This window comes from Equus caballus, chromosome 19 (genome assembly GCF_041296265.1).
Source record: "Equus caballus isolate H_3958 breed thoroughbred chromosome 19, TB-T2T, whole genome shotgun sequence".
In the NCBI taxonomy this organism is placed as follows: Eukaryota; Metazoa; Chordata; class Mammalia; order Perissodactyla; family Equidae; genus Equus; species Equus caballus.
In genome coordinates this window covers 15,597,106-15,611,317 of record NC_091702.1, presented here as the reverse complement: position 1 = coordinate 15,611,317, position 14,212 = coordinate 15,597,106, and the positions used below count along the sequence as shown (strand labels likewise).

The following is a 14,212-nucleotide window of genomic DNA, read 5'->3' as shown; positions in this document are numbered from 1 at the left end:
TAATATAAAGTAATTCTCCTAGTTCACAAATAATGTTTTTTTCAAAGGTAATTGGCCAACCAGTCATGCCACCTTATTGGTCTTTGGGATTCCAATTATGTCGTTATGGGTACAGAAACACTTCACAGGTTCAGCAAGTATATGAAGAGATGGTGGCTGCTAGGATCCCCTATGTATGTATACCAATTTTTAAGACAATGTTAAATATGTCATATATAAAAGCAGAATGAAATAATTAAACACTTGCATACTTTAAAATTGTTTTAAGCATTTGGCAATAATCAATGCTTAGTTTTTTAGTAGCACAAGTTCTATGAACCTGATTTGTGTTGAACTTGCTTTTCTCTCATAAACTTTGGGTCACATAGGTAGTCAGACACATTTCCCATGCTTTCCTTAGGTGAGAGTAAGAGTCCACAGGAACTTGTTTCATCAACTGATGTGACAGATTACAGAGAAGCAATTGGAGGTGAAACGGTGATTTTTGCCCTGGAATGGATGATAGTTGTAGTGTTAGAATATAGAATTAAAGGGCTTGCAGAATCTCCTCTTCCTTCAATGTTATGGAAACTAGATATTCCTAGGTGTCCAGAAATAATCAGTCTCTGTAATTTTATATTTTAGCAAGATTAAGGAATCCCAGAGATCCTCCTGGTATATAGTCTTGGTATATAAGAACTCATTTTAAAAAGAATGAGAAGGACCTCATTGTAAGGCATTGGTATATATAATAGAATCCGATATATGGTTCCTGAATAAATTATTATGGGGAAATTAATTACATAGATTGATCATATTGAAATACGCAAGTGGAATTTTTTTATAAAAAGGGAGATTTTCCATTATTAAGTCCACTATATCAGCCATATTTTTATAGCACCTAGAAGAAAAACTTGAGCTAATGTCTATTAACAGAAAATAATTAACAAATTTGTTATTTAGGCCTAAAATAAAATTTGTTATTTAGTCCATAATAAAATCAAACATTTATTAACTTAACCATGCTTGTCAATACTTATTTGTAAGCAATATTTTGCTTATTTAAGCTTGGGCTATTATTCCAAAAGTGACATTGTTGAAAAATAAAAGAATAATACAATAATGGATGTATTTACTAACAATTCTTTCTTATCCTTTAGTAAAATTAGAATTATTTTAAATTTTCCCATATTTGCTTGATGCTTCCAGAAATAGAGCAACACTTATTTCTGTATACACTGTACAAAATTCCAAATTGCCATTTAAAATAATTTCATAGCTTCATAAATCCTTGACTCCTGTATCTTCTTGTTTCCTTTCAAAATTATATAAAAGAAGATATTGGTTTGAAAGAATGTTTACTTCTAAATTAAAATTGCTAACCAACCGTTATCAAAACATAACATTTATATGAACTTGTTCTTAGAATATTTTGCATCTTTACAGCATTCTATTTTTATTCCTTGAACTTTGCATTACTTAGTTAATTCTCTTTAGGATCAAGCAAATAGGCATTGTAACTTTCATATTGCTGTTATTTTCCTAAGTATGATAGAATGTGATGTACTCACTCTTGTGATTCTTCTTACACTACTACAATTCTCATATCTTTCAGGATGTTCAGTACACAGACATTAATTACATGGAAAGGCAACTAGACTTTACAATTGGTGAAGCATTCTCTGACCTTCCTCAGTTTGTTGACAGAATAAGACAGGAAGGAATGAGATACATTATTATTCTGGTCAGTATTTATATTTTATATTTTATCTGAGTCTTATTATCTTGATTTTATTAAGATATCTCTCCTAGAATGACGGCAGGGGGAAGGTGTTTCAAAATATTCCTTCAAAATAGGAAGTATATAACTTTGGTTTCTACTCCCAAATCTAAAACTTTTTTTGATGCTTCACTTTATTTACATGCAATGCCACCAGGCTACCTTTATACTTAGGTCTGTCTTTAGAGATCTGTGACTGAAGCTAGGTGTCAAAGACAAGCTGTTTCCTAGTAATTACCCAAGCTACAACTGGCCTCAGTTTATAGAAGCTATCACAAAGTGACAAGGGATTTTCTATTCCTATACGATTCTCAGATCGTTCACTGAGACTGCTTCTTATGCTTGTCATGTTTAAAAATTTGCCTTCAAGTTAGTGATTCAGTGGGGAAGGTATTTTATCAATATCTTACAGGAAGCTAAGCTTGGCAGCCAGAAATCCCACTGGAGCAATAAAAACAAAACAAAAAACATTAGTAATCTTGCTTGAAATCATAGCTAATACATTTTCAAAAATTCTTAAAATATCCTTCTAAGGAATTTGGAAGACAATCTAGCTGGAACACTAAAATTTATACCATCGGTCCATTTGTCAGTTCATGTGAGAGCACAATATAATGATAATGTAATAATGGAAAATTGTAATGTGTCATAACAGCTACCCAAGTGGCTATAGTTTTATTCCACGGTTACCTGATTTGTATTTCATTTTAATTATAGGATCCAGCAATTTCAGGAAATGAAACACAGCCTTACCCTGCATTTGAAAGAGGACAGGAGAAAGATGTCTTTGTCAAATGGCCTAACACCAATGAGATTTGTTGGGCAAAGGTACTGAATTGATATGTAAAAATAAAATCAGTGTAAAAATATTATTTTATTTAAACTTTCTACTTAAGTGAAAACTTGCTAAAAACACCTTCAGGGCGAGATATATATTATACAGAAATGCAATAATTTAATAGCTAATAAATAAAATAATATATACCTTTTGAGTTCAATCCACCTTGTTAGAAACAGAAAAAGAATTCATACACATCATATGTACAATACGAATTGTTTCATCTTTAAATTGTCTTTGACTGTATTTCTTGGTACTTCTTGTCTGTTACCATTAAAGTACCATTAATAAGATGTCAGTTCATTATTCTATACGGCAAGAATAATTTAAGTGTTTGTTTTTCTCTTGAAAACATCTCCTTAATAAGAAGCAATGTCTTTAAGGGCTATACTTATATTCCTGACTTGAACACAGAATATAATTCACGGTATTTCATTTAAGCCACAATATTTAGACCTGGGTATGTAAATATGTGGTAGAAAATATCTGATTTGGCTTACTCATAAAGGAATAAAGAAAAAATATCCATAATTCATAACTGGATTGAAAACAATAACAAAATCCCATAATGGGAGACATAATTAAGTGCAATGTGGGATCCTTTTTGGATCTTGGAGTGAAAATAGGATATTAATGATAAGAGTGGTGAAATACAAACATGGCCTGTAAATCAGTTAATAGCACTGTATTAGCATTAATTTCTTCATTTTGTTAATTATTTAGTGGTTATAAATATTTTAACATTAGGGGAAACAAAATGAAGAGTATAGAAAAATTCCAGGTATAACTTTTGTGGCTTTTCTGTAAGTCTGAAAATATTACAAAATAAAAAGATAAAAGTAAAGTAGAAAAAATCCTATGATAAACTTAGCAAAGCATTATAATATTTTAAGAAACATGCAAATATATAATATGGCATATTGGTCATAGAAAAGGACTTTTTTCTTCCGACTTTCTTCTCGTTCTATATTTCTATTCATTTTCTCAGATTTCTACCCTCTGTTCCGTTCCTTTTTACCACTACCTATCAACAACTAATCCCTTGTAGGTAACTAGTCCTTTGGGGATATTTGCATTTTTATATGGGACTTTATAATTTCTACAACATAGATTCAAATTCCCAGAGCTTCTGCATGATTCAATTTGGCCTCTGTTTTGGGGTAAAGGAAAACTTTGGGAGGCAAGGAGGCAGAGGCAGGGGTGGGAGTGTAAGGGGAAAAGGAGAGGGGGGAACACCTCCTGGGAAAACCAAGATGATATTTGCCATAGCATGTCATCATCCAACTCAGATCTTCAATTACTCTCAAATAAAAATATGCTGATTGTTCTTAGATTTTAATCCTGGAGTAATTGTAGAAATCGTTTTTATATGCCACATTTAAATTTAAATTTGGTAAAGTTAAATTTAGTATATGCTTTTCATATTATTTCTTGACCAGATCTTTTGGTTTATGCATCACTTTCAAAATCACTACTTATCATGGATATTATCATTCTTTTTGTAATTTGTCATGTTAAAGAGGAGATTAATATGGAAAATGGGAATAGTTTGCAAATGATACATAAACTCAAACCCAACCTGAAAAAAATAACTGAAGGATACTAATCTGGGGATCTTGAGTCTATAATATGCCTCCAAAATTCTATTATAATTTATTTACAACACAGTCATATCATACTGAAATTATTTTAAGCTGTTTTCCAATTTCTTCTCTCTTTGTAGGTTTGGCCAGACTTGCCTAATATAACAATAGATGAAAGTCTAACAGAAGATGAAGCTGTTAATGTAAGTTTTACACTGATTAACTATATAGCTAAAAGAAATTCAGTACTTGGATTTAATGATCACTTTGACTAATAATTCAATTTGAATGCTTTCCTTAAAAAAGTAGATGGCTTATTTTCTAGTTCTCTATATCAGACAATATTTAAATGAAATTTATTTATTTTTTCCTAAATACCGACATGTCAGTCAGTACTATGCAATCTGACACTTTATCTTGTTTAATCCAAGCCATATTTTTTTTATTTTATTTTATTGTAGTAAGAAGATTTAACATGATATCTACCCTCTTAAACTTTTAAGTTTATAATGAAGTATTCTTGACCCTAGGGACAATGTTGTACAGCAGATTACTAGAATTTACTCATCTTGCGTAATTGAGAGTTTATGCCTATTGCGGAGTAACTCCCTGTTACCCTCAAGCCCCAGCCCTTGGCAACCACCATTTCACTCTCATTCTATGAATTTGACTACTTTAAATACCTCATGTAAATGAACTCATGCAGTATTTATCTTTCTGTGGCTGGCTTATTTCACTCAGCATAATATTCTCAAAATTCATCCATGTTGCTACATATTGCAGGATTTCCTTCTTTTATAAAACTGAATAGTATTCCATTGTATGTATATACCACATTTTCTTTTCTTTTTCTTTTTTTCTTTTATTTCCCTCAAAGCTAAAGCTGGCCATAAACTTCATCTGGGGCAATTTTTATTTCTTTTTTAAATATTTTATTTTATTTTATTTTTATTTTTTTCGGATGTACATCGTATTTCAAATTCTGGATACATTACATCATGTTCACCACCCGAACACTAATTATATATACCACTATTTCTTTATCAATTCATCCATCAATGGACATTTATGTTGTTTCAAATCTTCACTCTTGTGCATGGTTCAGTGATAAACATGGGAGTTCAGATATCTCTTTGAGATGCTGATTTTAAGGCTTTTTGCATAAATGCTCCCAAATAGGATTACTGGATCATATGGTAGTTCTACTTTTAATTTTTTGAGGAATCTCCATACTATATTCTTTAATGGCTGCACCAGTTTTCATTCCCAGCAACAGTGTACAAGGATTCCAATTTCTCCACATCCTTACAGACACTTACGGTTTTTGTATAATAACCCAAAGTGAAGTGATATTGCATTGTGTTTTGACTTTCATTTCCCTGTTGATAAATGTAGTTGGACATCTTTTCATCTCCCTGTTGGCCATTTGTATGATATTCTTTAGAGAAATGTCTATTCAAGTCTTTGCCCATTTTTTGAGGGAGTTATTAGTTTTTTTTCCTATTGAGTTGTAGGATTTCTCCATCCTTTATCTAATATGTGTTACGCAGATATTTTCTCCCATTCTGTAGGTTTCCTTTTTACTTTGTTGATTGTTTCCTTTGCTGTGCAGAAACTTTTTAGTTTGATTAGTCTTGCTGGTCTATTTTTCTTTTGTAGCCTGTGCTTTTGGTTTCATATACACAAAAATTTTGGCAAGACCAATGTCCTGAAGATTTTTCCCTATGTTTTCCCCTAGAAGTTTTGCAGTTTGAGTGCTACATTTATGCCTTTAAGTCCATATTGAGTTGATTTTTATATATGGTATATGATAAGGGTCCAATTTCCCTCTTCTGCATGTGGATATCCAGTTTTGCCAGCACCATTTGTTGAAGAGAATGTCTTCCCCTATTGCATATTCTTGGCATCTTTGTCAAAGATAAGTTGACTATATATATATATATGTGGATTGATTTCTCTACTGTCTATTCTGTGCCATCCATCTACGTGTTTATTTTTACGCCAGTAGCATACTGTTTTAATTATTGTAGCTTTGAATATATTTTGGAATCAGGAAATCTGATGCCTCCAGCTTTGCTCTACTTTCTTAAGATTCTTTTGGATATTCAGGATCTTTGTGGCCCCAAATGAATTGGACTTTTTTCTACTTCTGCAAAAGATGCCATTAAGATTGTGGTAGGGGTTGCATTGGATCTATAGGGTGATTTGGGTAATATGGACATTTTAACAATAGTAATTTTTCAAATCCATGAACACAGAATATCTTTCTATTTGTTTTTGTCTTCTTTAATATCTTTCAGCAATGTTTTTAGTTTTCATTGAACAAATCTTTCACCTCCTTAGTTAAATGTATTCCTAAGTATTTTATTTTGTAGCTATTGTAAATGGGATTGTTTTACTAATTTCTTTGTCAGGTAGTTCATAGTTAGTGTGTAGAAATGCAACTTACTTTTGCATGTTGATTTTGTATCCTGAAAAGTTACTGAATTAGTTTTATGTGTGTGTGTGGGGAGGTTCTGAAGAGTTTTCCACATATAAGATCATATCCTGTACAAACAGGGACACTTTTACCTCTTCTTTTCTGATTTGGATGCTTTTTCTTTTCCTTTTTATGCTGAATTATTCTGTCTAGGACTGCCAGTACTATGTTAAGTAGAAGTGGCAAGAGTGTGCATCCTTACCTTGTTCCTATTCTTAGAGGAAAAATTTTGCTTTCCCTGAATGAGTACCACGTTAGCAGTGGGTGTTTAATATACAGTCTTTATTAAGTTGAAGTAACTTCCTTCTATTTCTAGCTTGTTGAGAGTTTTTATCATGGATGGGTGTTGAATTTTCTCAAAAGCATTTTCTGCATTGTCTGTTGAAATGATCATAAAAATAAACTTTCATTCTTAATTCTGTTAATTTGGTATATCATTAATTGATTTTCATATGTTGAACAATCCTTGCACCATAGGGATAAATCCCACTCATTCATGGTGTATGATCCTTTTCAATGTGCTGTTGAATGTGATTTGCTAGAATTTTGTTGAAGAAATTTGCGTCTGTATTCATCAAATGCATTGCTTTTGTGTGTGTTATTTTTTACTTTGATATCAGGGTAATGCTAATCTCTTAAAATGAGTTTGGAAGTATTCTCTCTGCTTCGGTTTTGTGGGATGACTTTGAGAAAGATTGGCATTAATTGTTTGGAAGCATTCATTAGTGAAGCCATGTGGTGCTGGACTTTTGTTGGGAGATTTTGGATTATTGATTCGGATTTTCTATTTCTTCTGGATTCAGTCTTATGAGGTTGTATAAATCTAGAAATTTATCTGTTTCTTCTAGGTTATCTAGTTTGTCGGGGTATAATTCTTCATAGTAGTCTCTTATGATCCTTTACGTTTCTGTGGCATCAGTTGTAATGTCTGATCTTCCATGTGATTTTGTTTATTTGGTTTTTCTCTCTTGTTTTCTTAGTTAGTCCAGCTAACAGTTTGTCGATTTTGTATATGCTGTCTACAAGAAACTCAGTTTAGATTTAAGGATATACATAGACTGAAAGTGAAGCGATACACAAAGATATTCCATACAAATAGTAACCAAAAAAAGTAGGAGTGGCTATAGTTATATCAGACAAAATAGACTTCAAGTCAAAAACTGTCACAAGAGACTAAAAAGAACATTACTTTGTGTTCATAATGAACATAGAACAACCAGACAGAAAATCAACAAAGAAACAATGGGCTTGAGCAATACTATGGACCATATGGACATAAAAGACATATATAGAGCATTCTACCCAACAGCAGCAGAATATACTTTATTCTCAAGAGCACATGGAATATTCTCCAGAATATATGATGTTAGACCAGAAAACAAATCTTAACAAATTTAAGAATGTTGAAATCATACCAAGTATGCTCTCTGTATTCCACAGTGGAATACAGCTAAAATAAGTATCAGGAGAAAAACTGGAATATGTGGAAATTAAACAACATGCTTTTGAACAACCAATGGGTTAAAGAAGGAATCAAAAGAGAAATTAGAAAATATCTTGAGATGAGCAAAAATGAAAATAAAAGATACTAAAACTTATGTGATGCAGCAAAAGCAGTACTAAGAGGGAGTCTTATAATGATAAATGCCTACGTTAAAAAAGAAGAAAGATCTCAAATAAGCAACTTAACTTTACACCTCCAGGGACTAGGAAAAGAAGAACAAACTAAGTCCAAAACTAGCAGAAGAAAGAAAATTTAATAAAGATTAGACCAGAAGTAAATGAAGTAAAGAATATCAAATCAACAGAAAAAAGCCAATGAAATAAGAGTTGACAATCTTTTCAGTAGATCAAATTATAATTATTAAATCATAGAAGTTCATGTAAGTGTGAAAAATTAGAGGAGAATTCTTACTTAAAACTTACCAAATAATTTCTAAAGCAGAGTCGAGGAATTACTGAAGTATGTTGTTGCGGAAAAAAGTTAGAGTTTTATCTCAGTTGGAGTTCTACCCATTACTCTTGGGTAATATTGGCTACACTGGAGAGGAAGCCATGACTTCCTTATATAGATGTTGGAGGGCAGCTTCAATTTACAATGGCTTATGTAGAAGCACTTGGGATAGTCTTCCACAAAAGGAATAAGGAGTGTTGGATCACATGTCCCTGATGAAATTTCTGGATATAGCCAATGAATTGTATTAAAAAAATAAAAGCAGCCACCTAAAAAGAATCAAATAAACAGCAAAATCAATAACTTGTGGAAAGGGCAGAACAATAGAAATTACAAAAAAAATATGGTGTTACTTTTCTTACTGTTTCTTGTTGTGATCTATAGCAGATCCTAGGTAGAAAATATTCATTGAATATAACCCCACTAAGCCTTCTTTCCTTATGAGTAAGATATAAGTATTGGGCAAAATAATAAAATGAAGTGTCTTTCAATTCTAAAAATATCCATGATGTGTATATTTTGTCAATCCCTGCAATCCCTCCTCTCTGCATTTTCTCTCGCACAGCGCCCTCCCATGTCCTGTTCATGGAGAAGTCTGTTCTGGCAGTCACTACATAGTCTTAAAGTGTGACAGGAAAGTGTGCAGGTGATGCTGTGTTTTTCAGGCAGTTGATTTACCTGCAGGTCAATCTTCTACTAACACACAAACTCTAACCTTGGGATTTATATGGGTAGGCTGGAAAATAGGGAATTTTCTTAGTAGGAAAAGCAGTAAACCACCTCTTCCCTGCTGGGGTGAGAAGGGTTAGATGTGAGAGAGAAAGAGAAACAGTTGGTGGGGGTGGGAGAGTATATATTGGTTCTGGAAGGGCGGAAAGCTGGGAGGCAAATTTTTCTTTATCGGAAAAGCAGGCTAAACTAAGGCCCTTTCCTTCCCCATCATGCTCCGCAACAGTAAACCTGCAGTATATGGCTCTCAAGAAATGGAAAAAAAAAAACCCCTTCTTTATCATTCTAAAACGCATTGAAAATATCTTTCTATGTGTTTTGAACTGTTTCTTTACAATCCATATATGACCCCAAGGCAGTTCTCTTCTTGCTCCATGTATGTCTCTCTCTCTTTTTATTCCCCATTGCTGCTGGGGTGGTTGGAAAAAAATCATATATGTTCACGTAATTAAAGTTGAAATCAGGTTGCCTTCATTATCATTTGTGCACAGCTTGTGAATCTGACAGATAAGTGTCTGACTTACAACATGTGCTCTCTCTTATGACTTTCTACATGAGGGTCTGAATTTTGTTTTAACAGGCTTCCAGAGCTCATGCAGCTTTTCCAGATTTCTTCAGGAATTCCACAGCACAGTGGTGGGCAAAGGAAATTTTAGATTTCTACAATAACAAGATGAAGTTTGATGGGTTGTGGATTGTAAGTAAAATTTGAGAAATATACTTTTCATTATTTTTTTTAATTGCAGTAACATTGGATTATAACATTATATAGCTGTCAGATGTACATCATAATATATTTCGAATTCTGTGTAGATTACATCATGTTCCCCACCCAAAAACTAATTATAGTCCATCCACTCGCATGTGAGCCTAATCAACCCTTTTGTCCTCCCCCCTCCCCCCTTCCCCTATGGTAACCACCAAACCAATCTCCATTGCTATGTGTGTGTTTGTCGTTTTTATCTTCTACTTATGAGTGAGATCATACGGTATTTGACTTTCTCCCTCTGACTAATTTCACTCAGCATAATTCACTCAAGGACCATCCATGTTGTCACAAATCTGAGAAATTTACATTTTAAGTTATTAATTGTGTAGTGATTATACAAAATTCTTACTAGAGTCTAATAATGTCAATGAAGTACTCTTTGTGAAAGTTCATAATTTCATAGAACTGCTTTATGTAAAAGACTGCTAAAATAGAGTTTTAACAATTCAATTTATGTGTACGGATACTATTTCCTGAATTTTAAAGTTGAATATTTTCAATTTGGCCAAGGAACCAAAATAGCCTCTTTTTTCTAACCATTCATAAATACTTATAAACCTTCGCTTTATTTTCTTTCAATGGATGAGTAAATCTCACACTCAACTGTCAGTCTTTTGTGTAAGAAATCAAAATCTGTTATGAATTTAGCAAAATTATCTTTCAAACCATCTCCTAATTTTAGGTGTAACTTTAAAATTGTAAAAATATTTTTAATAATATAATTTTGAGATAGCATAAAAAAGAATACACTTTACCACAAGTAAATATTTAATACAGGAGATTTTACATAACACTTCTCTAGATGTTTGGAGGTGACATTTCTTACTCCATTGATTTTTCAACATATCTGCATTAATTTAGTTATTTTTTAATTGAAAAAACCTTTATAGAGGTTCAGTTATGCACAATCGTTGAGGATATAAAATTGTATAAAGCAGAGTTTTTTTTTAATTGATGGGAAATACAGGTTTGTTTGATGTATAAATTTATATACCATAAGGGATTGCATTGAATATATCCCAAGAATGATAGGTTGATCCAGAAAAGAAAACCTTTTTTTCAGGTAGGGGAATTACCTTTAAAGGGTAGCTAATTTATATATTTAGATGATGGTCTCTTTATATATGGCTACTGAGATCCTAAAATGTGTGCTCAATAGAGATACTCTTTGAACTTTTCTGTATTTGTAAACTATATCTTGTGGTTTTAAAAATGACAAACCATTGCTTTTTTAAGCAATGGATACAAGGTTCTGGGGAGGAATGGAGGAAGGATGTGGGAGGACCTGGGGGAGTATACAGTATTATAATTTAATTTTATGTCTAGAAAGCAATTCACTTTTATATGTATATCATATCCACAGAGAACAATAGGACATTTTATGTTTTTCAAAAGGAGGCATGCATTATAAAAAAGTTAAGAAACGTTGAGCTAAACTAAATTCTTTAGTATTGTTAAGATGCCCTTTATTTTTGCTTTTTAGAATTGTAATTGTGCTATTATTCAAATATGCTACTTTAATTTATTGGCTCTCTGAATTCATTCTTTTGAGAATATATGTTCTAAATTTGCTTTTTGTTTACTTTTTCTCTCTTTTTTTAAGGATATGAATGAGCCATCAAGTTTTGTAAATGGAACAACTACTAATCAATGCAGAAATGAAGGGCTAAATTATCCACCTTATTTCCCAGGTACAATATTGTTGCTTTGCCTTTGATATCATCATGTTATTATTATTTATTAACCAGTTTATATACCTTATGATGTAGGGAACAGGATTCACATTCCCAGGGCACACCATCTCTCTACACGCTGGACCATACTTCAACCAATTACCAATATTATTTAACACTATTTAGAGAAGAAAAATCAAGAAACATGTTTTATATATATGAATACATTTCTATATTTGCTTGAAATTGTTACTTCTCTTTTCTTAAGACTCTTTCTAGGTTTGAAAATTCTCAATATTCTTTAAGATTAAAAGAAAAACTCAAACTTTCATAAAGATTTTTTAAAAGTATTTCTTTACTAGGAAAAAATGAAAGAATAATGACACTTCTTTGGTTGTCCCTGACCTGGGAGGGAAAGGCCAAGCCTTCAGCGTACATCCTCATGCTCTCATGTAGTCAGGAGACTTCATAAACTGTTAACGTCTAAAGTGATGGCAAAGCTCTGAAAAAGGCATCTTAACACTGAGCAAAAGTATCAAAAGATAGTGTTATAACATTTACCTGCTCTCAACCCCAGGGCTTTATGTTACCAAATGGATTTTTTATAAAAATCTATTTAATCAATATTTCTTATCTATGTGCATGAAGCATAGTAGACATTTAGGAGTACACTTACTTTTCAGGTTTTTATTAGTTCATGTTAGTTAGTAAGATATTTGTTATTAAATACAGTAACATTTCTCACATATTTTTTAGTCACAATTAGAATGCAATTGTTACAATTTCAGACCATTTTTTCATATATAATTAGCAAAGACAAGGTGTACAAATGTCTAAAAAAATCAATAATATTTTAAAAGAATGATGAATGTTTTTTTTCCAAAAGAATTTATAGTTAGAATATACACATTTCAATAAAGGGTGCTTTATAACATACTAATATTTTTTCATTGATTTTCCCCAGAACTCACAAAAAGAACTGATGGATTACACTTCAGAACTTTGTGTATGGAAACCGAACAGATTCTTAGCGATGGGTCGTCTGTTTTGCATTACGATGTTCACAATTTATATGGATGGTCGCAAGTGAAACCTACTTATGAGTAAGCAATGTTCAAACTATCTTTCTGACTCTTTATCCCCTTTAGATGTTAGATTTAATGTTACCTACTTTAAGGGGCTTTCCCTGCTGACCTTATCTGGTAGCACTTTCCTACCTAATAGTCTCTGTAACTAACTTAGTCCTTCACGGCACTTAGAAAATTTGTGTTTCTCTCTCTCCGTCTCTCTCGCTTTCATCTGTATTATTGTTTTAAATTTTCATCTCATTCCAAGAAGAACCCTGAGCCATGAATTATTTAAGATGTTATTACATGAATGAATGACCACAGATTTATTCATCAAATTCCAATGAAGGGACACTAAGATCATGTAGAAAGACTAGGAAATGTCATTCTTAAGAGTAAACAAACTGGTCTTCAACAATGCCTTTTTGTCAGAACAAATGTTTGTTCCAATTAACTCTACTGGAACATAAGATTGCAGCACAGATATCCTAAGCTAACCTCACTTTACCATAAAACCGTAGATATTAAAAAGAACAAAAATCTTGAGAACTGACTGATGATCCTATTAGGAAAACTTATTCATTTTTGAGATGAAATTGAAAGAAATATTTTTGTTCATAGAGGTCAGTAAATTGAACTTTTGGAACACATTGCAGAATCTAGCATTGTTCCAAACACGTTGTGGGGTGCTTAGTAACTTTAAGTGAATCAATTCTTATCCCACAATAACTATCAAAATTGTAAAAATAAATTCAAAGTAAATGTAGGTAAATTTCTAAATTTGATATACAAAAGTATTTAGAGACTTGAAGGTCCGTTTTAACTCTTAAATAACATTATGAAGAAGATATCAGTACAATCTTCTGAAGAAAATCCTTTAATGTAAAGTCATGATACATTTCTTTAATTATGTTACTTTTGCTACTCTTCATAAAAGTTTTCAGGAGATGTTTCACCACATTTATTTAAATTAAACAGATTAATAAGTTTTAAATGTTGAGTTAAATAGCCCAATTTACACATAGCCATAGACCTTTCATATGTTTTAGATACTTTTTTAATGTTTCACTTTTCAGTTATATGAGAAACAAATTGTTGCACTCTCCTTCAGAAATTTTAGAGATTAAATATAGTCATTATATGTTTAAAGACCTAGACAAATGTAAAAGGGTGCTATAAATAAATAACATTTACATTTAAGCAAATGATGGCCGCTTCGGCATGTCACTCTTGTAAATGTTGGAAGGGAAGAAAGATGTCCTTCATGCCTGTTAGGATGTTATAGTATAAGGAAGGAAGAGTAACTTAGAAAGATCTAGCTGTAATAAGAGAAAACATAGACACCATAAATCAAATATTTT

At 32.0% G+C, this 14,212-nt stretch overlaps 1 protein-coding gene across 1 annotated transcript in view; it reads left to right on the top strand.

The window, feature by feature from the left end:
- SI (sucrase-isomaltase) overlaps window positions 1–14,212 on the top strand; it is an 84,533-nt gene that overhangs the window by 54,629 nt on the left and 15,692 nt on the right. Inside the window, exons 30-36 of the mRNA XM_070242531.1 lie at window positions 48–173; window positions 1,595–1,723; window positions 2,477–2,587; window positions 4,321–4,383; window positions 9,923–10,039; window positions 11,715–11,802; window positions 12,749–12,887. Of these exons, the coding sequence (XP_070098632.1) occupies window positions 48–173; window positions 1,595–1,723; window positions 2,477–2,587; window positions 4,321–4,383; window positions 9,923–10,039; window positions 11,715–11,802; window positions 12,749–12,887 (773 nt within the window). The remainder of the gene's footprint in view (window positions 1–47; window positions 174–1,594; window positions 1,724–2,476; window positions 2,588–4,320; window positions 4,384–9,922; window positions 10,040–11,714; window positions 11,803–12,748; window positions 12,888–14,212) is intronic.